Consider the following 22540-nt stretch of genomic DNA (forward strand, 5'->3'; position numbering starts at 1 on the left):
TAAATAGCCATCTTCACAACATTTAAAAAGAATTCATATTCTTCACAGCTACAGATTCATTGAAAAAATATATTAAGGCTGAACCAGTTGTGATTGACTGCTATCATGAAGAACTTACCATCAATTTCAAGTACATTCCCCATCATTCAATGTGCTAAATAGTATGCCGTCTTCCATTCCTGCATGATGAGCTTCCAAATTCATGAACTCCCCATCACTTTCAAATCATCTACCTCCAGGTTATTGTCCCATTCACCTCTAGACTTGATTATCACACAGCATTCCTATCATTACCTTCTAAAAACATGAACTCATCCAGAACTATTTTACAATGGTTTCTGTTCCTATCCTTGCACTGTTACCTTTGGCGTTCCTAGCCATCAATTTGGTCCTCTCTAATTAGTCGTTAGAATGCTATCCTGCAACAGCATCAGCCAAGAAGGATGCTTATTCCAAGTACTATTAGTTGATCACTTTCTCCCTTGACTGCTTTACTGTTTCTAGGGTTGAGGAGGATGGAAGTATTGGAAAGGCATCTGTATTGGAAAGGTATCATCCTTTGTCTTTCTGTCAAAATGTCTATTTATTAACCACTGGTTTTATCCCCTCAGATTGAATGGGATATATGCCACCTTGGTATCGTACTTATTCCAGAACTGATTTTACAGCCTGTGTTTTCATCCTTACTGAGATAGTCTATATCCAACTTTTCTCACATCACTTGTCAACATCTGTTTCAAGCCACATATGCAAACTCCTCTCGTCTTACAATTTGCATGGATCAGCATTCCTCTTTCAGCTCTCGTGCTTCTGAGATTTTCAATGCTTCATCATTGGTAGTCACACCTGCACATATCAAGTCACCAGCATATGGAGCTCCCAGCTACTTTGTCCCCCTTTGAAAACTTAGTAAAATCCACCTGAATATAGCTTTCAGTTATCTATCCTAATATCATCTTGTTCAGCATGGATTATTCTTTTTGCCAGATCATAAACCTGAAGTTGCTTTAAAGGTTCTGCCTGTATTTGTTGTTGCTGTATATACAGAAATTTTAAAAACATCGTAAATCTTAACACTCTGAATAAAAATGAATTCTGGCAGTGAGGAATCAGGGTGGAGTGAGTGGAGAGATAGCTCACAGTCCAGTCAGTAATTACAAGCTAATTTGTTTTGGAGACATTGGCGAGGGAACAAATATTCATTAGGACATTGTAAGAATTTTTCTGTTTATCTTTCAGTGATGCCAAGGGTCTTCAAATCCAGTAATATTGAAAAGCACACATAAACATAATATTATCCTAAATATAGTTACTGACAATTTACCTGCCCATCATCTGCAACTGATACACCAATCTAGAATATATAAAATGACAAAGTAGGATCACAACCCTAACAGCACTTTGATATTTAAAGTCAATCATCTTCCCCATCACTCAAATGAAGAAAAATAAGCACTTTAGTATAGCACTAGATTCAATGTCATCCACAGAAACAAAAAAAGCAGGAAATTATTAGAAGTAGAGTTAGTATGAAGTAACATCTTAATGAATAATCTTACATTACTTTTAAATATATCATAACACAGAATGGAAAAGGTAACGATCTAAAGATTCTGTGCTGGCTCCTTACAAAGCAATTCAAACATTCCCTATCATCCATCTCTTTCAGTAGTGCACAGTAATTTTTTCCTTCCTCAAGTATCCATTCCATTCCCTTATAAAAGAAACTAAATATGCTTTCACCATCCTTTAAAATTATGATTAATTATTGTAGAAATGATTTATTTCATGATTACCTCTTATTTTTCTGTTAATCATCTTACTAAATCCAAGTTCCAAGTTCAAATGTAGCAATGTTTTACTTAAACAGCTTGGAAAATGGTTTTAGTCCAATATTAAAGAACACTTACATTTCTCTCAATTTCGATAAGTCTGTCTTTAACCTTTAATAGCTCCCGAGTTACTTCTTGGTTTTCTTGTTCCCATTTATTTGTCGTCTGAATTTCTTCAATTGGCTTATGCTGGAAATTCTGCACTGTTTTTTCCTCTTCTTGTCTCTGCTTGAGAGCTTCATAATTTTTTTTCACCTTTGGCAATAGAGGTAAAGAAATGCACTGTGTAGTTTTACTTCGTAAGGATCATTCTTAAGTGCCCATTAACTTTAAAAACAATGTTTCTTTGCAACAGATTATTCATATCAATTTTGTGGTTGGTGTAACTTTTTTACACTATTATTGTTTATCCAAATTTCACTTCAGACTAAACAATTACGTTCACCTACAAATTACTCATCTTCATTTTGGACAGAACTTTATCATTTTATGGAAATAATGAATACAAATTCAGACCACCTGAACAAAATCAATCTGTTTGTCAGCCGGTTATTTGAATGCATTATATTCAGACAGTGCCTAAAAAAGTATGCATCCCCAACACCCACAAGTTTTTGTGTTTTATTGTTTTCCAACATTGAATCACAGTGTTGTAATGTGGCTTTTTTTGTGGGCAACATTTTAATTGACATGAATTATAAATTGAAGTAACAAAAATAGGCAATTAAAAATGGTGCATGATAGGGAAATTTAATGGTATTTTTCTGAACAGCAGCTCAAACTCTACAATATAAGATACACCCAAAAGTATTCAGGAAGCAAAATCTTTGCTGTCTAGTGCCATTCCTTCTAGAGTAATTAGGGAGGGCAATAAATGCTGAGTTTTTCAATGATGTCCAGATCTTGAAAAATCTATGCATCTTGAAAAAAATCCAAATTTATAATCACCCAACTTCACAAATTCTCATGCGTTATTCAACAGTCTGCTGTAATAAAATGTCATGTCATTTAGACAGTTCCAGAAAGAATCTCTCAAATGGAAATAAAAGTCACTTTGCGTAGGTGAAATACCTGCATGACTTGTGCACCAAAACTGACAGCAAGAAAGATTAATACTTAGCGCAAATGTGGTTTTTTAGGCTTTTTTTTGACATTGATCAACTTTCATGTTAAAGTGAAAACAGATCTTTACAGAGTGATCTAAATTAATCACAGATATAAAACACAAAATAATTGATTGCATAAGTAGTCACCCATTCAATCAGTATTGGACCTTTGGCAGCAATTACAGCCTTGAGTCTGTGTGGATAGGTCTCCATCTGGACTCTGCAATTTTCCACATTATTCTTTACAAAACTGCTCAAGCTCTGTCAGATTGCATGGGAATCATGAGTGAACAGGCCTATTCAAGTCCAGCCACAAATTTTCAATTGGATTGAGGTCTGGACTCTGACTTGGCCACTCCAGGATATTAACTTTGTTGCTTTTAAGCCATTCCTGTGTAGCAGTGACTTTATGCTTGGGGTCATTGTCTTGCTGGAAAACAAATCTCCCAAGTCGCAGTTCTTTTGCAGACTGCATCAAGTTTTTCTTCAAGATTTCCCTGTATTTAGCTGCATTCATTTTACCCTTCTGCTTCACAAGCCTTTAAGGGCCTGCTACAATGAAGCATCCCCACCGATGATGCAGTCAGCACCATGATTCACTGTAGGGATGGTGTGTTTTTCATGATGGGCAGTGTTGGGCTTATGCCAAACATAGCATTTAGTCTGGCCAAAATGCTCAATTTTGGTTTCATCAGACCGTAGAGCTTTCTTCCAGCTGACTTCAGAGACTCCCACATGCCTTTTGGCAAACCCTAAGCCGAGATTTCATGTGAGTTTTTTTTTAATATAAGAATGGCTTTCTCTCTGCCACTCTCTCATAAAACTACAGCTGGTGAAGCAACCAGACAACAGTTGTTGTATGTGCAGTCTCTTCCATCTCAGCCTCTGAAGCTTGTAACTCCTACAGTTGTCATAGGTCTCTTGATGGCCTCCCTCACTAGTCCCCTTCATGCATGGTCACTTCGGATGGCCTGCTCTAGGTAGATTTATAACTGTGCCATATTTTTCCATTTCTTGACAACTGACTTAACTGTACTCGAAGGGATATTCAGTGACTGGAAATTTTCTTGTATCCATCTCCAGACTTGTGCTTTTCAAAAACCTATTCACGGAGTTGCTTGGAGTGTTCTTTTGTCTTCATTGTGTAGTTTTTGCCAGGATACTGAATCACCAGCAGTTGGGCATTCCAGATACCTGTGTATTTTCACTGCAATCAACTGAAACACCTTGACTACACATGGTGAACCCAATTTAAATAATTATACGACTTCTAAAACCAATTGGTTGCACCTGTGGTGATTTGGTGTGCCATATTAAAGGGGGTGAATACTTATATAATCAATTATTTTGTGTTTTATATCTGTAACTAATTTAGATCACTGACATGAAAGAGTGTTTTTCTGTTAATCAGTATCAAACTACGCCAAATTAAATCCACTGTAATTCAATGTTGTAAACAGTAAAATATGAAAACTTCAAGGAGGGTGATTATTTTTTATAAACACTGTACTAAGGTGGACAGGACTTATCATGATAAGTGGAGAACATTCCACTGCGAGAAACCATTTTTTTATACATCATGGAAGTCAGAATTTCAAAGTAAATTTATTATCAAAGTGCATATAAAGCATCATATACAACCTTGAGATTTGTTTTCTTGCGGACATACATAGTAAATCCAAGAAATATAATAGAATCAAAGACTACACCCAAGGACGGACAGACAACCAACATGCAAAAGATAACAAACTCTGCAAATACTAAAGAAAAAAGAAGAATCAATAATAGTAAGTAAATAATCAATAAATATTGAGAGCATGAGATGAAGAGCCATTGAAAGTGAGTCCATAGGTTGTGAGTACAGTTTAATGATGGGGTGAATTAAGTTATTCTCACTGGTTCAGAAGTTTGATGGCTGAGGGGTAATAACTGTTCTGGAACCTGGTGTTGTAGGTCCTGAAGCTCCTGTACCACATTCTTGATGGCAGTAGGAAGAAGAGAGCATGCCATGGGCGATGGGGGTCCTTGACGATGGATGTTGCGTCCTTGTAACAGTGCTCCATGTAGATGTGTTCAATTATGGAGAGGGTTTTATCTGTGATGGATTGGGCCATCCTACTTTTTGTAGGATTTTTCTTTCAAGGACATTGGTGTTTCCATACCAGATCAAGAATCAACCAGTCAATATAATCTCCACCACATATCTATAGAAGTTTGTCAAAATTTTAGATGTTGTGCTGAAACTTCACTAATTTCTCAGGAAGTAGAGGCGCCGCTGTGCTTTCTTCGTAATGGCAGTTACATGCTAGGCCCAGTCAGATCCTCTGAAATGATAACACCGAGGAATTTAGAGTTGCTAACCAACTCTACCATCTGATGAGGACTGGCTCATGGACCGCTGGTTTACTCAAGTCAATAATCAGCTCCTTGGTCTTGCTGACGTTAAGTGAGAGGTTGTTGTTGTGGTACCACTCAGCCAGATTTTCAATCTCCCTCCTATATGCTGATTTGTCATCACTTTTGATTCTGTCAATGACAATGGTGTCAGCAAACATAAATATAGCATTGGAGGTGAACTTAGCCTTACAGTCATAAGTATAAAGCAAGTGAGTTGTGGGCTAAGCAAACAGCCTTGTGGTGCACCTGTGCTGATGGAGATAGTGCAGGAGACGTTATTGCCAATCTGAACTGACTGGGGTCTGCAAGTGAGGAAATCAAGGATCCAACTGCACAAGGAGGAATTGAGGCCAAAGCCTTGAAGCTTACTAATTAGTTTTGAGGAGATGATAGTATTGAAAGCCTAGCTGTAGTTGATAAAGAGCTTCTTGATGTATGTATTTTGGTGTTCAGATATTCCAGGATTGAGTGAAGAACCAATGAAATGGTATCTGCTGTGGATCTATTGTGCCTGTAGATAAACTGTAGCAGATCCAGTTGCTTTTCATGCCGGTGTTGTTTCATCACTAACCCCTCAAAACACTTCATCACAGTAAGTGCTACTGGATGCTAATCATTGTGGCAAGTTACCACATTCTCTTTAGGCACTGGTTTAATTGAAGCATGCTTGAAGCAGGTGGGTTCTCCAGACTGCTGAAATGAGAGTTTAAAGATATCAGTGAACACTTCAGCCAGTTGATCAGCACAGGTCTCTAGTACTAGGTCTGGTACCCCAACCTGGCCAGATGCTTTCTGTGGCTTCACCCTCCTGAAGGATGTTCTCATATTGACCTCAGAGACTGAAATCATAGGGTCATTGAGAGCTCTGGGAGTCTGTGAAGGTTCCTTCATGTTTTGATGGTCAAAGCAAGCATAGAAGGCATTGAGTTCATATGGGAGCAAGTCTTGTTGCCATCAATGTCACTTGGTTTCCCTTTGTAAGAGGTGATAGCATTCAAGCACTGTCACAGTTGCCTGGCATCCTTCAGTAATTCAAGTTTGGTCTGGAATTGCCACTTAGTACATGAGATGGCACATGAAATATGAGGTCAGATTCATACAATGAAATTCCTTGCTCACATGAAGCTCACACAGTAAACAGTATACATAATAATAACAAATACAATAAAAACAGCAACAAGTGGAAAAAATAGAATGTGATGCAATGTACTGTAATGAAAACTGAGGCAGTGCAAAAATTTAAATTAACATGATGGTAAAGGTATAATTAATGGTTTGAAAATGTGGCAGTACCACCAGAAAGAGGATGTTGAAAAGGTGGGTGATTCAAGTCCGATAGCAGTGGCGAAAAAGCTGTTCCTGAGACTGGTCATAAAGCCGTTCAAGCTTCTGTATAATCGACTAAAGCAGGGGTCCCCAACCTTTTTTGCAGTGCGGACCGGTTTCATGTTGATAATATTCTGGCGGACCGGCCAACCGGGGGGGGGGGCGGGGGGCGGGGTGATGGTTGCCAACGGACAAGAGTAGCAGTCAAATACGTTGCGTTTACCCAGAGAATGACTACAATGACCATGAAGCCTTGCGCGGGCACCAGTGCGCATGCGTGATTTGCGCATGCGTGCACCTGCCGATTATTTCTCCACAATTCGTTTTTGGCCATTCTGTTCGGAGGGGGATGTTAATCACGAGCAGAATATCGGTGATGTGGCTAATACACTCAATTTCGTTTCTAAAAGGCTTTATCTAACGAATTTAATATTAAACACACAACACGTTTTCCTTGCATGAATATAGCGATAAGTCAATTATCAGGGGAGGACAGGGGAGCTTGAAGTAAGTGTTGAACGAACTTCCAGTAGAAGTGTCAGAAGCAGGTTCGATATTATCATTTAAAGAAAAATTGAATAGGTATATGGGCAAGAAAGTAATGGAGGGTTATGGGCTGAGTGCAGGTCGGTGGGACGAGGTGAGAATAGCGTTCGGCATGGACTAGAAGGGCAGAGATGGCCTGTTTCCGTGCTATAATTGTTATATGGTTATATAAGTTAATAGCATAACATTTTAAGTAACGTTTGGATATTAAACACAGTGCATATTTTCCCCGTATGAACTTATAAAATCATTGCAACGCACCAATATCGCTGAATCAGTGGGAGCCCTGGGCTTGCTTTCCTGCAACAAGACGGTCCTATCAAGGGGCGATGGGGGAGAGCGATACTCGAATGGGGTTCCTTATGTCCAGTCTAATCCGCAATTTAGTTTTTGTTACATTCATCGCAGAGATATGTTGGAAATGGAAGCAACGTTTTTGGTGCTTCCGTGGCTATCTCAGGATATTGAGCCTTGACTTTGATTCAGAATGCCAGCAGAGATGTTATGTCAAACAGACTTTTCAGCCTACCGTCATTTGCAAGGTGGAGGAGTAGATCTCCTTCCCGCACTGACATGAACGACGCGCGCGTAATGGCTCAACAGTGGGCATGACAGGGAATGAGGAAAGGTGCAGCTGACAAGGAAAGGTGCCGCCCGTGACAGGGAATGAGGAAAGGTGCAGCTGACTCATATCGCCAAATCATATAGTTTCCTCGCAGCCCGGTAGCGCATGCTCTGCGGCCCTGTACGCAGCCCGGTGGTTGGGGACCGCTGTACTAAAGGTAGAAGAGAGAAAAAGGAATGGCCAGAGTGGCAGCAGTCCTTGATGATGCTGTAAACCTTCTTATGTAACTCACCACAAAATTAAACTGGATGGTAGAATGTGATGAAACTATGATGGCAGTGTTTTCTTCTCTCTGTAGGTTTGTAGAGATTCACATCATGAATCTAGTTTTAAACAGGGATCTATCTGCACAGTGAAATCATTACCAAATTACTGTATGTGTACCTACATCTGCCATTCAAATAAGATAGTTTAATTTCCTATTGATTTAAATGCTAAGCTTCCTGAACTAAAGGAAGCCCATGCAGCAGACACCATTACAAACCACTGTCAACAAATTCACATGATGCGATCTAAATCAGACCCATCTTTCTTGAGCATATCTTTCTCCACCATAGTAAAAGCTACTATAAAACAGAATCTGGTGTGCTTATACAGATTAAGAATATATTCTGCAAATTTGATTGTTCAACGTTCTTACCTCTGCCCTCATCCAATCTTGATATAGTTGAATGTTAATATTAAGAGAATTTCTTCTCAAAAATGTGCAAGACAGTTCAGCAAGAGTAACTTACTTGCAAGGCTACACTGTCTCTCTGTCAATAGCTCACTACATTTGCACCTTGTGTTGGGTAGAAAGATCAATTATATTATATATGAAACTATTGGACATATTCACAGTGGTGATGAATAATGAAATTCATTGATAATCTATCAAAGGCATGGTCATGAATTCATTGTTTTGACTCAACCCACTGAATTATTTTTTGATTAGATAGAGTCAATATTTGTAAAATGTCTACTGATATGCATTTGCTGAGCAGGAGCAGGGTGTAATTTCTCCTTTAGGACCGTTAGTTTGTAAAGTTTAGAATCACAGTCCACAACATTATATTTGCAAGATGGGTTCATTGCTCTGCAGGATCTACACACTCACTGGGTTAACATCCTGTTGCAGATTAGTCACTTTAAGTGGAAAACCGTTCTCTTCACCAATCAGAAGCTGCCTCTGATAATGTAAAACATCAGAGCCTAGAATGCAGCTTGCCTCTACAGGGTTCTGGATGCTCACTCCTCGTGCCCAATAAACCTACACCTCTTTTGAACAACTTCAAAGCAGTCTTTATTGCAGATATATCAACATACAAGTGGAGACTGATCTACAGTAATTAAAATAGCAACTGGAGAAATCTGAACACTGCCTGAATTATCTTAACAATAGTTGCTGTTCAAAGAATAGAAACTGTGCTGGCAAGTACGTTGGTAATTCACTTGCATAAATGCATATTTAGTCTATGTCTATGATAATAATAATTGGATGTACTTTAATGGTTAACATTTTGAAAACAGGTTTAGTTATTGTTTAACGTGCCTGAGAAAATTATCCTTCGTGGGTGTCTTACCGTCTTTAGCTCCTGACGTAGTTGTTGGTTTAAATTTGTTGATTCTTCTAAACGTGCTTCAAGACTGGCAATTTTTTCTTCTTTAATTTCTAGAGATTTTTTTAGTGTGCTTTCAAGTTTTGATTCCAAAAGTTTATATCTACTAGAAAGTAGAAATTGAAATGGAAAAATGTTATGTTTGAATAACAGTACGATGAACTCAGTTATTTAAGTATTCTGTATTTTTCCATTGAATTGTTACAGGAATAATTGAAGCCAAGCTCCTGTGGCAGAGATATTATTACTTTCCTTCGCAGTACTCACTTGATTCTATTATCATGCAAATACAAAAAATATTTAAGTGATTCAAGAGTTATAGCACTCATTCAAATAGGACCTCCAGGCAAATTACTTCATCATTTTGAGTTCCCAAAATTGGGTTAATAGCTAGCAAAGAAGATAAATTAATTAACTGAGAAGTTAACTTACTTTACTGGACAATAATTTACCATTATATTCTTATGGTTTAAGTATAGGTACCCGTTGAATGTTCTGAAATTGCACTGAAAAAACTCTAAACCAATCTCAATATATTTAAGTGATTGCAGGTATTACACTAGAAAAATTTCAGATGTTGTCAGAACCTCTTTCATCTGTGAGTGTGAATGTGAATGACGTAGGTAGGTAGGGAGATCCAAGAGGTAGTGCTAGAAGTGTGCTCAGAGATTGGCGTGCTAGAAGTGTGTGTAAATTTGTGGGACATTGGCAACAATATTGGGAAAGGAGTCAGCATGCTTTCTTTAAAGGAAAATCTTGCCTGACGAATCTTTTGGAATTTTTTGAGGAAATGACAAGCAGGATAAACAAAGGAGAGTCAAAGGATATTGTTTAGTTGGATTTTCAGAAGGCCTTTGACAAATGCTGCACATGGGATTGATAAACAAGGTAAGAGCCTATGCTATTAAAGGAATGATATTAGCTTGGACAGAAGATTGGTTGACTCGCAGGAGGCATAGAGTGGGAATAAAGAGGGTCTTTTCTGGTTGTCTAATGATGACTAGTGGTGTTCCGCAGGGGTCAGTGTTGGGAACACTTCTTTTCATGTAAAACATCGATGAATTGGTTGATGGAATCGGTAGCTTTCCAGCCAAGTTTGCAGATGATATAAAGATAGTTGGCAGGCCAGGTAGTATTAAGATGGGAATCTAAAAATGATCTTCAACAGATTCAGAGAATGGGCAAAGAAGTGGTAGATGGAATACATTGTACGGAACTGTATGGTCACGCATTTCGGTAGATTATTTTCTAAATGGTGAGAACATTCAAAAATCAGTGGGGCAAGGAGACTTGAAAGACCTTATGTAGGATTCTCAAAAGGTTAACTTGCAAGTTGAGATGGCAGTAAGGAAGCCAAATGCTATGTTAGCATTATTCTGAGAGGTCTAGAATATAAAAGGAAGAATGTAATGCTGAGACTTTATAAGGCATTGGTCAGAATACACTTGGAGTATTCTGAACAGTTTTGAGCCCCTGATCTAAGAAAGGATGTGCTGTCATTGGAAAGGGTTCAGAGGAGGTTCACGAGAATGATCCCATGAATGAAAGGGTTAAAGTTTGAGGAGCGTTTGATGGCTTTGGGCCTGTAGTCACTGCACTTTAGAAGAATGAGGGGTGATCTCATTGAAACCGATCAAATATTGAAAGGCTTAGATAGCGTGGACGTGGAGAGGATGTTTCCAATAGTGGGGGAGTCTAAGACTAGAGGGCACAGCCTCAGAATATAAATCCAGCCCTTTAGAACAGAGATGAAGAGGAATTTCCTTAGCTAGAGAGTGGTGAATCTGTGGAATTCATTGCCACAGACGATTGTGGAGGCCAATCATCATGTACATTTAAAGCGGAGGTTGATAGGTTCTTGATTAGTAAGGACATCAAAGGTTACGGGGAGAAGGTAGGAGAATGGTGATGAGAGGGCTAATAAATCAGGCCTGATTGAATGGTGGTGCAAACACGATGGGCCAAATGGCCTAATTCTGTTTGCCTTATGGTCTTATCCACATCTAGTCACTCAGTTTCTGCACCTTTCAAGGCAGTGCAATTTCCAGAATGCAAATTGTTTACTACCACTGGCCATGTATGGATTTTTAGCATGCAATATGAGTGAAAAGTAGGTAATAATAGGTCCAAAAATTCCATAATGATGAACAATACAACAAATGATTTGGTTAAAATAAGTCTAGTTTTACTTCGTTCTGACTCTCAGTACATATGCATCATAAGTTTATTTCAAAATTAAAACAGACACAAAATAAAGATTAATAGTTTCATTACTGTGTATCTACATTTTTATTTGATGTATTGGGGTTTAATACTAAAACTACTACCGGTATTAGCAATGACGAATTTTGAAATGTTTTACCTATCATCAGTGGTTTGTTCGTCATGAAGGAGACGCTCCTTGTTTAATCCAATCTTCTCTAGTTCATGAGTGAGTTTTTCCAAGTCATTGCTCATTTGCTGGGTATATAATTTCTCATTTACAAGTTCCTGAAAATATCACATCATTTAGCTGCTCTTCTCAGATCCACCATTAATTTTTTTTATTTGGTAATTATATTATAAAAGATACTCAATAATACTTGAAAGACTAATTAACAAATTAGAATACACAGCTCAGCAATTTGAGTCATTTATTAAACCAGCAGCTAAACTTGAAATAACAAATATCATGTTTATATTTGCCAGAAAATGAAGGTATGCATCTACAAGAAATGATATAGAGCACTAAAGGAAAATGCAGTCACTTTTATATTTGATGTCTGAATAGTGACTCATGACGCAAAAGAATTACACGAAGTCCTCATTATCCATGAACGATTGGGACACAGGCTTCTCGCAGTTAACAAAATACATGGGTATCAGTAACATTTATATGGTTACCTTTATATTTAACACACCCAACAAATAAACATATATATGCCCCATATTCTAAAAGTATTAACAGCACTAATAAACATTCATTGTGTAAATATTGACTTGAATCCCTCATGACACGCCCATACTCATCTGTTCTTATCCACTCAAATATCTCCCAGATTGCAGAATTCCTAACTATTGTCCCTTAAAACTTTGAAAAGTCTGACTTGAACATGTTTTTAACCACCTGTGCTAATACCTTCTTATGCAAGTTGGTTAGGAAGACAATTGCACCAATACAAGTTGTCAGTGTTTTCTAATAACAAAATTTCATATTTGACTAGTTTTATTATAACCCAATAGTTGCTTCTTCAGTTTACCAGTATTTAAACTATTCAACTGAGAGAAGCAAATTTGTCACTCTTTTCTACTATTTCCATTTTTGAAAGTAGTCTGATATCTACTAGGACTTCCCCAACTCACATAAAAAAAATACCTTACCTCTCTTAATGTCACTAGAGTCTTCTTATCAATAGTTGCTTGTTTAACTAACTCTTTATTGTCTTTTTCTAAATCTTTCAGTCGACCATAAAAGTCTTTGAATTTGTTGATTTCTTTTGTTAGCAATTTATTCTCTTTCTCAAGGTTAGAAATTGTCATATTGTTTTCATCCAGTGTGGAATCCTTGATCTCAGTCTGTTGACGCAATCTCCTATTTTCCTTTTCAAGCTGCTTTTTGTCTTTCTCCAATTGGATAGCCTCCTGCTCCAAGAGTTTGTTCTCTTTTTCTAGTTGCTGTAGCCGTTTGCTGGAGATTTTTAGCTCTTCCAGATTTCTTTGCAGGCTCTGATTTTCTGTTTCTAAGTCTTGTAGCTCATTTTCCAATTGATTAATCTTCTTGCTGCTATTTTCAAGGGCCTTTTGGAGTCTCTGATTTTCTAAATCAAGTCCCTGATAGCTTACCTCTAATCGTTCAGTTTTCTTGTTACAAGCTTTCAAAAGTTCCAGACTCTTTTTTAGCTGCTCTTTTTCATTTTCCAGTTCTTTATTTTCCAATTCAAGTTGTGCCAACTTGACACCATTGGATTTCAAGTTCTCCAGTGTCCTCCTTAACTGCAAATTTTCATCCTCGAGTTGGTTGTTTTCTTTTTCTAAAACATCCAATTGCACAGTAAGATTTTTCAGACTATCCAATGTCTTTCTCAGCTTATTATTTTCCACTTCCAAATCAGAGATTTCCTGCTCCAAGATATCTATTTTTTCACATGTGATCATTAGACCAGTAATCTTCCTCTGCAGCTGTTCATTTTCTCTTTCCAAGCGACTCAAAATAACCTCAAGCTCTTCTGCCCTTTTTCCTTTTTCTTTATAATGTTCTAATTCTTTTTGGATTTGCTTTTTTTCAAATTCTACTTTGTTCAGTTTACTGCTGGTTTCCTTAATAGATTCATGGAGGATTTTATTTTCTTTTTCAATGTCTTTCACTCCAGCTTCTACACTTATTTGTGCACGTTGTCGTAAGGATGCAATGGTATGATTTAAGTGCTCATTCTCCTGTTCCAATACTTTAATCTAGAACATAACAGTGAAATAGGGAAATTCACTTTAAACATAATATCCAGATGACTATTGCAAAGAGAAAAAATGCAAAATCATGCAGGATACTTTATACTTATAAAGTTACATTGGCATGTATGACGTTATGGGCATCATTGAATCATGGCTGAAAGATTATAGCTGGGTGCTTATCGTCCAAGGATACACATTGTATCGAAAAGACAGACAGGTAGGTAGAGGGGGTGGGGAGTCCCTGTTGGTAAAAAATGAAATAAAATCATTAGAAAAAGGTGATATAGGATCGAAAGGCATAGAATTGTTGTGGGTAGAGCTAAGGAACAGAAAGGGTAAAAAGACCCTAATGGGAATTATATAGAGACCACTGAACAGTGGTAAAATATAGTCTACAAATTACAATGAGAGATAGAAAATGGATACAAAAAGAGCAATGTTACGATAGTCATGGAGGATTTCAATATGCAGGTAGATTGGGAAAATCAGGTTGGTGCTGGATCCCAAGAGCAGGAACTTCTAGAATGCCTACAAAATGACTTTTTAGACCAGGTCATTGTTGAGCCCAATAAGGGATCAGCTATTCTGGATTGGGTGTTGTGCAATGAACTCTATTTGATTAGACAGCTTAAGGTAAAGGATCCCTTAAAGGCCAGTAATCATAATATGATAGAATTCACCCAGCAATTTGAGAAGAAGCAGCTAAAGTCAGATGTATCAGTATTACAGTGGAGTAAAGCAAATGACAGAGGCATGAGAGAGGAGCTGGCCAAAATTGATTGGTAGGGAACACTAGCAGGGATGACAGCACAGCAGCAATGGTTGGAATTTCTGGGAGCATTTCAAAAAGTGCAGGATAGATACATCCCAAAGAAGCAATATTCTAAAGGCATGATGATGTAACTGCGGCTGACAAGAGAAGTCAAAGCCAACATTAAAGCCAAAGAGAAGGCATATAATAGAGCAAAAATTATTGGGAAATTAGAGGATTGGGAATCTTTTAAAAACCAACAGAAAACCAACTAAATTAGTCAAAAAGAAGAGAAAGATGAAATATGAAGGTAAGCAACCCAATAATATTAAAGTGGATACCAAAAGTTTCTTCAGATATATGAAGTGTAAAAGAGAGGCAAGAGTAGATATTGGACCACTGGAAAAATATGCTGGAGAGGTAGCAATGGGGGAACGAACAAAACTAAATAAGTATCTTGCATCAGTTTTCACTGTGGAAGACATTAGCATGGTGAAGTTTGCGAGTGTCAGGGGGCAGAAGTGTGTGAAGTTGCCATTACTAGGAAGAAGGTTCTTGGGAAACTCTGAGGTCTGAAGATAGTTAAGACTAGATGGACTACACCCCAGGGTTTTGAAAAAGGTGGCTGAAGAGATTGTGGAGGCATTAGCAATGATCTTTCAAGATTCAATTGATACTGGCATGGTTCCAGAGGACTGGAACATTGCAAATGTCATTCTACTCTTGAAGAAGAAAGGAAATTATAGGCAGTTAGTCTGACCTTAGAGGTTGGGAAGGTGGAAGCACATGACAGTGAGCATGGTTTCCTTAAGGGTAAATCTTGCCTGACAAATCTGTTGGAATTCTTTGAAGAAATAACAAGGAGGATAGACAAAGGAGAATCAGTGGATATTGTCTACATGGATTTACAGAAGGTCTTTGACAAGGTTCCACACAAGTTAAGAGCCCATGGTATTACAGGAAAGATACTAGCATGGATAGAACATTGGCCATTGGCAAATAGTGCGAATGAAGTGAGCCATTTCTGGTTGGCTGCCAGTGACTAGTGATGTTCCACAGGGGTCTGCGCTGGGACCAATTCTTTTTATGTCATATGTTAATGATTTGGATGATGGAATTGATGGCTTTGTGGCCAGGTTGTGGATGATATGAAAATAGGTGGAGGTGCAGGTAGTTTTGAGGAAGCAGAGAGGCTACAGAAGGACTTAAGACAGATTAGGAGAATGGGCAAAGTAGTGGCAGTTGGAATACAGTGTCGGGAAGTGTATGGTCACACACATTGTTAGAAGAAATAAAAGTGTAGGCTAGTTTTTAAATGCAGAGAAAATTCAAAAATCTGAGGTGCAAAGGGACTTGGGAGTCCTCGGGCAGGATTCCCTAAAGGTTAATTTGGATGTTGAGCCAGTGGTGAGGAAGGCAAATGTGATGTTAGCATTCATTTTGATCAGCCATGATGAAATGGTGGAGCAGACTCAATGGACCAAATAGTCTAATTCTGTTTCTATATAAGACCATAAGATACAGCACCAGAATTAAGTCATTTAGCCTATTGCGTCTACTCCACCATTTCATCATGACTGATCCAATTTTCCTCTCAGCCCCAATCTCCCGCCTTCTTCCTGTATCCCTTCATGCCATGACCAATCAAGAATTTATCAACCTCTGCCTTAAATATACATAAAGACTTGGCCTCCACAGCTGACTGTGGCAAAGAATTCCACAGATTCACCACTCTCCTCATCTCCTCTAAAAGGATGTCTCTCTATTCTGAGGCTGTGTCCTCTGGTCTTAGACTCTCCCACCATAGGAAACATCCTCATCACATTCACTCTATCAAGGCCTTTCACCATTCCATAGGTTTCAATGAGGTCACCCCTCATTCTTCTGAATTCTAGTGAATACAGGCCCAGAGCCATCAATACTCTTCATGTGACAAGCCATTCAATCCCTGAATCATTTTTGTGAACTTCCTTTGAACCCTCTCCAGTTTCAGCATATCCCCTCTAAAATAAGGGGCCTAAACCTGCTCACAATACCCCAAGTGAGACCTCACCAGTGCTTTACAAAATTTCAACATTACATTTTTGCTTTTATGTTCTAGTCCTCAAGAAATGAATGCTAACATTGCATTTGCCTTCCTCACAATAGACTCAACCTTCAAATTAACCTTCAGGGAATCCTGCACAAGGCCTCCCAAGTCCCTCTGCACGTCTGTTTTTTGTATTTTCTCTCCATTTAGAAAATAATCAACCCTTTCATTTCTTCTACCAAAGTGCATGACCACACATTTCCCAACACTTATGGTCTTATAAAAATGGCAGCAGAAACCAGAATGAAAAAAAAATCTGGTAGAAAAAAGTGGAAAGGTAAACTTATACACGAGGAATTCTGCAGATGCTGGAAATTCAAGCAACATACATCAAAGTTGCTGATGAACGCAGCAGGCCAGGCAGCATCTCTAGGAAGAGGTACAGTCAAAGTTTCAGGTCGAGACGAAGGGTCTCGGCCTGAAACGTCGACTGTACCTCTTCCTAGAGATGCTGCCTGGCCTGCTGCGTTCATCAGCAACTTTGATGTATGTTGCTTGAATTTCCAGCATCTGCAGAATTCCTCGTGTTTGAGTTTGAAGAAATACTACTTTTACTATCTCCTAATTGATTGGTGGAATAGGCCATTCTCAGCATCCCCTCCGAGGCAAATGTTACAAAGACTAGGCCCTGGACATTGTCAAACAGCTCCAGTATACAGACAATATTGTCCACATGCTTGACAACAAACTCTTGAAATAAATACACATGGACCAAGTGCAGATCTTTGAACTCAGCAATGGAAAGACATTTCTAGGAGGACAGAAAACTCATCTAGAATATTCTCCCCTTGATAAAAATATAATATCTTTATCAACTTGTGTGACCAGTCAAAATCAGGGAGGAAGCTACTGGTCACCTGAAGAGAATATGATAAGAAGCTATTGAAAAACAATCACAAAAATACTGTACTCAACATCCCAAAATGGCAATACATCCCATAAAGGACCAGCTTACCTGTTGTGTATGTGGCCGGGTTACACAACAAAGCTATAAATAAAAATGCTGGAGATGGGAGCTAAGTTAACAGGGTTCTTTACTGACTGAAACCGAACTCTGAACACACACGTACAGATCAATACGCACCTAATAGAACATGCAATGACATGTCCCTACAACATAAAGTAGTCCCATATCATACAGGAGCTATACAGTACACTCCTCCCATTTTAATAGTGCATCAACTTTTTTTTTAACTGGGGCACTGTGCTAAACAAATATGTTTACCCTTAACATACAAATGCCTACCAATTTGTTTACTTAGTAACTTAATAATATCAAATTATAACAAAGTAACAAAAATATCAAATTATAACAAGACTTTTTTTAACTTTTGGTCTAAGACCCATTTACAACTCAACTCTGTGAAGGGGGTCTCTGCCCACTGTGCCATACTTCTCCAGATGATGACTATATATCAACGGTAACAGAAGAAATAAGTGAAGCTGTAGAAAAATTAGTCATATTTCACAACAGGTGTGATGCATTTTTCATAGCTTTGGTCTGCTTCAAAGATGGCTTGCCACCAACAAAAGAAGTGGTTGGTGATCTGCTGTCTTGGCTAGTTATTCAAAAGTCGGGGCAATCCAATGACTCACAGAAAGATCAGTACTTTACCAGTAATCTTTCACTGTTTGTTGTTCATTCCATTGTTCTTCAGCTGCTGTTAAAGTACAGTTTTGCTGATATTAAGGGTTACTTGCAGTGCTATCTGCTTGATCAAGAAAATGAGACTGACTCTATGCACTGTTTCTGAATTGTTTGGGGATTCTATGTTTGAGAAATCCCAGTTGTGCACAGTGCAAGAAAAGATTGCTTACTTGACTCAAGAGGGAGAATTCCTTCAGGTGCACATTCAGCACAAGTGTGAAAATACAACAACAGAAACCTTACAGTTTGTTGCCAGAATTCACCTCCGTTTTGATGCTGTTTCCCAACTTCTTTGTGCAAAACAAGACACATTGGCTGAGGATTCAAAATATGCATGTGCAAAAGAAACTTCCCTGCAAAGGATTAAGTGTATGATTCTCAATGGAGGAAATGACTGGTTCAAGATTTGCCTTGTGCGAAAGTTGTTCTGTTTGAATGGAACTGATTTTGTCCAAGAGCTTTTAAGGGATGACCAATTTTCATGGATCTTTCCCAAGGAAATTGTTCAGGAGAAAACGGAGATGCTGGTCTTTTCGGAGATTTAAGCTTATCGAGAGTTCGCAGATCTTCCATTATCTGTTTATCTGTTAACAGGTAATTTAACTGCACAGGTGCAGGTTTTTGTCTTTTGTCTGTAATTGGAACAGGGTCATTAGGTCTCCTCCTTAGTTTCCTAGTCATTATCGGCTTTACCTTCATAGAATCTCCTGTGAGTTCCATTGTTAACCTCTCATTCTCAATCATCTTTTTCTCTTCTTCTAACTCAATCTTTTTATCTTCAAATTCCTTCACTGCTGCTTTCTTCTCTTTAATATAATTCCTTTCCTTTTGTTCTGTCTCCAGTTGCAGAAAAAGCTCTGCATTTCGTGTTCTTTCCTTGTATTGTTGATCTAGTTCCTTCATCCTTTTCTGATACTCCTGCAAAGTGCCTTCCTGTAACTGCTGTAGCTGTCTTTTGGGAGATGTCAATTTCTCCTGGTACATCTGCTCTTTTACTTCCAGGTAGTCTTCATCATCCTGCTTATCGGCAGTATCTGTCTCCCTTGCATCCTCTGTATCTTCACCCAAGTTGTGGCCACAGATACTGCATTCGTCCTCATCATCGACGCTGTCTAGCTCCTCCTTGTCATTGTAATAGTCGACAATGGGTGAGAGGAGAGCTACAGACATTTTCCCCTCCAAGCTGCCCTCCTTTGTTGACACATCTAGTGCCTTGATGGTGTGCTAATCCAACTGGATTTTCCTGTGTCATTCACATCCCAGCAACGGTGGTCCTCCATTTTTCAGTACATAGAGGTTCAGTTGCTGTGTCTTATCTCTGTAGGTCACTGTCACTTTAATTTTGCCTTCGGGATGCACTTACTGTCCTGTGTAAGTTTTTAGTAGATGTTTCGTTCGTTTCAGAGGTATGTGCGATAAGTTGTTTGTAGTCGTGTACAGAGATCACTGTTAAAGCTGAGCCTGTGTCCAACTCCATTTTCAGTTTCATGCCCGCCACTTGTGGAGTGATCCATATTACTCTTCGATCATTTGTCTCCTTCACGCTGTGAAGTTGCAGACAAGACAATTCACTTTCACCAGATTCATTTTCATCAGAACTGCCTTCTTTCATTTTGTGTACCTTGTATTTTCCTTTCTGGGGTTTCTTGTTTCTCTGTATTTTGACCTTTTTCTGCTGTTTGCTAGCTTTGCATACTCTGCCAGTGTGGCCCTGTTTGCCCCACAGTTTCTGCATTCTTTGTCTTTAAACCAACAGTCATCTGGGTCATGTGACCCGTTTCCACAAAGGTAACATTTCTTTCCTTCATTTCTGTTCAGTGACATTTTATTTGTAGCATATTTCAGAGATTTTTGTTGTATCTCAGAAGCACCTCGTGCGGCTGTTTCCATTGATATTGCAATGTTCAGTGCCTTTTCTAACATAAGGTCTTTTTCACCCAGGAGCTTCTTCTGTGTGGTTTCACAGTGCATGCCACACACTAACCTGTCCCTCAATGCGTCCGATAGACCAGCTCCAAATTGACAATGTTCTGATAATTTGCGCAATTCAGCACAATATTCAGAAATGCTTTCATTTTTGCTCTGATTCCGATTGTGCAATTTAAATCTTTCAGCAATGACCAGAGGTTTGGGGTTTAAATGCTATTGGAGAGTGCCTACTATTTGTTTGAACGTTTTATCAGCTGACTTTTCAGGGGTTAACTAGCTCCATAACAGGCCGTATGTTTTTGCTCCCATAATATGAAGTAAAACACTAGCTTTCTTTTCATCATTAACATCGTTAGCATCACAATATAACTCCACTCTTTCAATGTAAATTGCCCAGTCTTCAATGCTACTATCAAATGCTGTAATGGTTCCAATCATCACCATCTTTGTTACGTTAATTTAGCCCCGTTCTCCCTTTTTTTTTTTACCTCACATGACCTTTTTGCTAGTGCCACGAGTGCACTCTGTCTAGGGCTACGTCCACACTACGCCGGATAATTCTGAAAATGAAGCTTTTTTTCTTCGTTTTGACCTTCTGTCCACACTGAAATGGCGTTTTCATCCCCCGAAAACGGAGATTTTCAGTAACGGTCTCCAGAGTGAATAAATCTGAAAACGCCTAATATCCGTTGCAGTGTGTACTGGGTAACAGGAGCTTTTTAAAACCGCTGTCATGACGTGCCGGAACAGATGGCAGCAGTGCAGCATTTAATTGTTTTCTTCTTATTATTCTTCTTATTAATATTACTACTTTATTGTCGCCAAACAATTGATACTGGAGCATACAATCATTACAGCAATATTTGATTCTGCGCTTCGCAGAACCTAACAATTTCAGAACAGACAGCAACGAGACTGAAGCCAGAAGAGTTAGAAACGTACTCACCAAATACTTTGACCCATAGCTTACTGAATAAATAAGTATACTCACTTTGTCCTGTTTTCTGTCCTTGCTTGTATGAAGGTGGTTTACCTATTTATGCAAGTACTTCTCTGACAATAGATGTGTAACAGCCTAATGTAACATTGCATGGAAATACAAGATAACACTGATGCAGACATGTTCTATACATTTAACAAGGTGCTTTATTAATGCAACAGAGTTAATCAGTTTTTCAATGTTCATGTTCAGCTGGGTCATACTGTCCGTGAACTCCCTGTCGGTTGCCTCCATACGCTCCAGTATTTTTTTTTAGTTTTAAGTCCTCCTGCACGAGAGCCAAGAGCATTTCCTTTTAAGTTTTTCTACTCTGTAACTGGATAAACGTGCACCAAGTATACCGTTCCCTCTTCGCTTGTTTTCTGTGTGTCCTGCACATGCCCAGTAGGAGGAGATTCGCCCAAACGTCCGTCTAATGTGGATAGAGATATTTTGAAAAACGCTTAGTGTGGATGCCTGTCGTTTTTACTTGAAACCGGCGTTTTCAAAATCATCCGGCATAGTGTGGACGTAGCCTAGATGTGTGTGTGTGTCGCTCCTTTTTATCTCCTTTCTGGGGCAGACAGACCCTCAGCCCTGGGGTTCAGCGTCGGCTGTGGTCTCACCTGAACACGCTGCAGCTCCGACTGTGTCTCTTGGTCTCCCGACGTTCCCGACCCCAGCTGTACTCCCGCTTCCTTTCAGACTTACGGCCCCACTCTGCCTCCTTCTCCCGCTCCTTGGCTCATTCCTTGCGCTTTTCCTCCGAGTGCCATTATCAATTAAAACACGGCGTTCCGATACGATGTAGGTTCATTAACCTCGTAGCCAATTTGTTGTGTATGTAGCCGGGTTACACAACAAAGCTATAAATAAAAACGCTGGAGACGGGAGCTAAGTTAACAAGGTTCTTTACTGACTGAAACCGAACTCTGAACACACACGTACAGATCAATACGCGCCAAATAGTGCATGCTCAATACATGCCTAATAGCACATGCAATGACGTGTCCCTACAACATAAAGTAGTTCCACATTATACAGTAGCTATACAGTACAGCTATACGTGTAGCAGAGCTTGCTGGATCCTGCACAAAACACTTCAGCCACATCAGAACTCACAAAATTTAGGGACCATCCAAAAGGTAGACAATCTATATAGGGTCTGTTTAGGCATTTGAGACAAGAGAACGGTGGTTGGAGGCTGAGGTCCAAAAGAGTAGTGCTGGTATCAAATCAGAATTGTACACTCACATCAAGTTCTGACGCCAGAATAAGGTGTGGGG

The 22540-nt window shown here is 38.9% G+C and overlaps 1 protein-coding gene across 22 annotated transcripts in view; it reads right to left on the bottom strand.

Annotated features, from left to right (window-relative positions):
• LOC134350558 (girdin-like) overlaps positions 1 to 22540 on the bottom strand; it is a 280107-nt gene that overhangs the window by 90161 nt on the left and 167406 nt on the right. For 19 of the 22 annotated variants that reach the window (XM_063055910.1, XM_063055909.1, XM_063055907.1 and 16 more), the window contains exons 15-18: positions 12791 to 13861; positions 11793 to 11920; positions 9395 to 9536; positions 1911 to 2087 (exon numbers count right to left, since the gene is read on the bottom strand). In XM_063055910.1, coding sequence (XP_062911980.1) covers positions 1911 to 2087; positions 9395 to 9536; positions 11793 to 11920; positions 12791 to 13861 — 1518 coding nt within the window. The remainder of the gene's footprint in view (positions 1 to 1910; positions 2088 to 9394; positions 9537 to 11792; positions 11921 to 12790; positions 13862 to 22540) is intronic. The other 3 variants (XM_063055921.1, XM_063055900.1, XM_063055919.1) reach the window with 2 other exon arrangements.

Source organism: Mobula hypostoma, chromosome 8, assembly GCF_963921235.1.
Source record: "Mobula hypostoma chromosome 8, sMobHyp1.1, whole genome shotgun sequence".
Lineage (NCBI taxonomy): Eukaryota > Metazoa > Chordata > Chondrichthyes > Myliobatiformes > Myliobatidae > Mobula > Mobula hypostoma.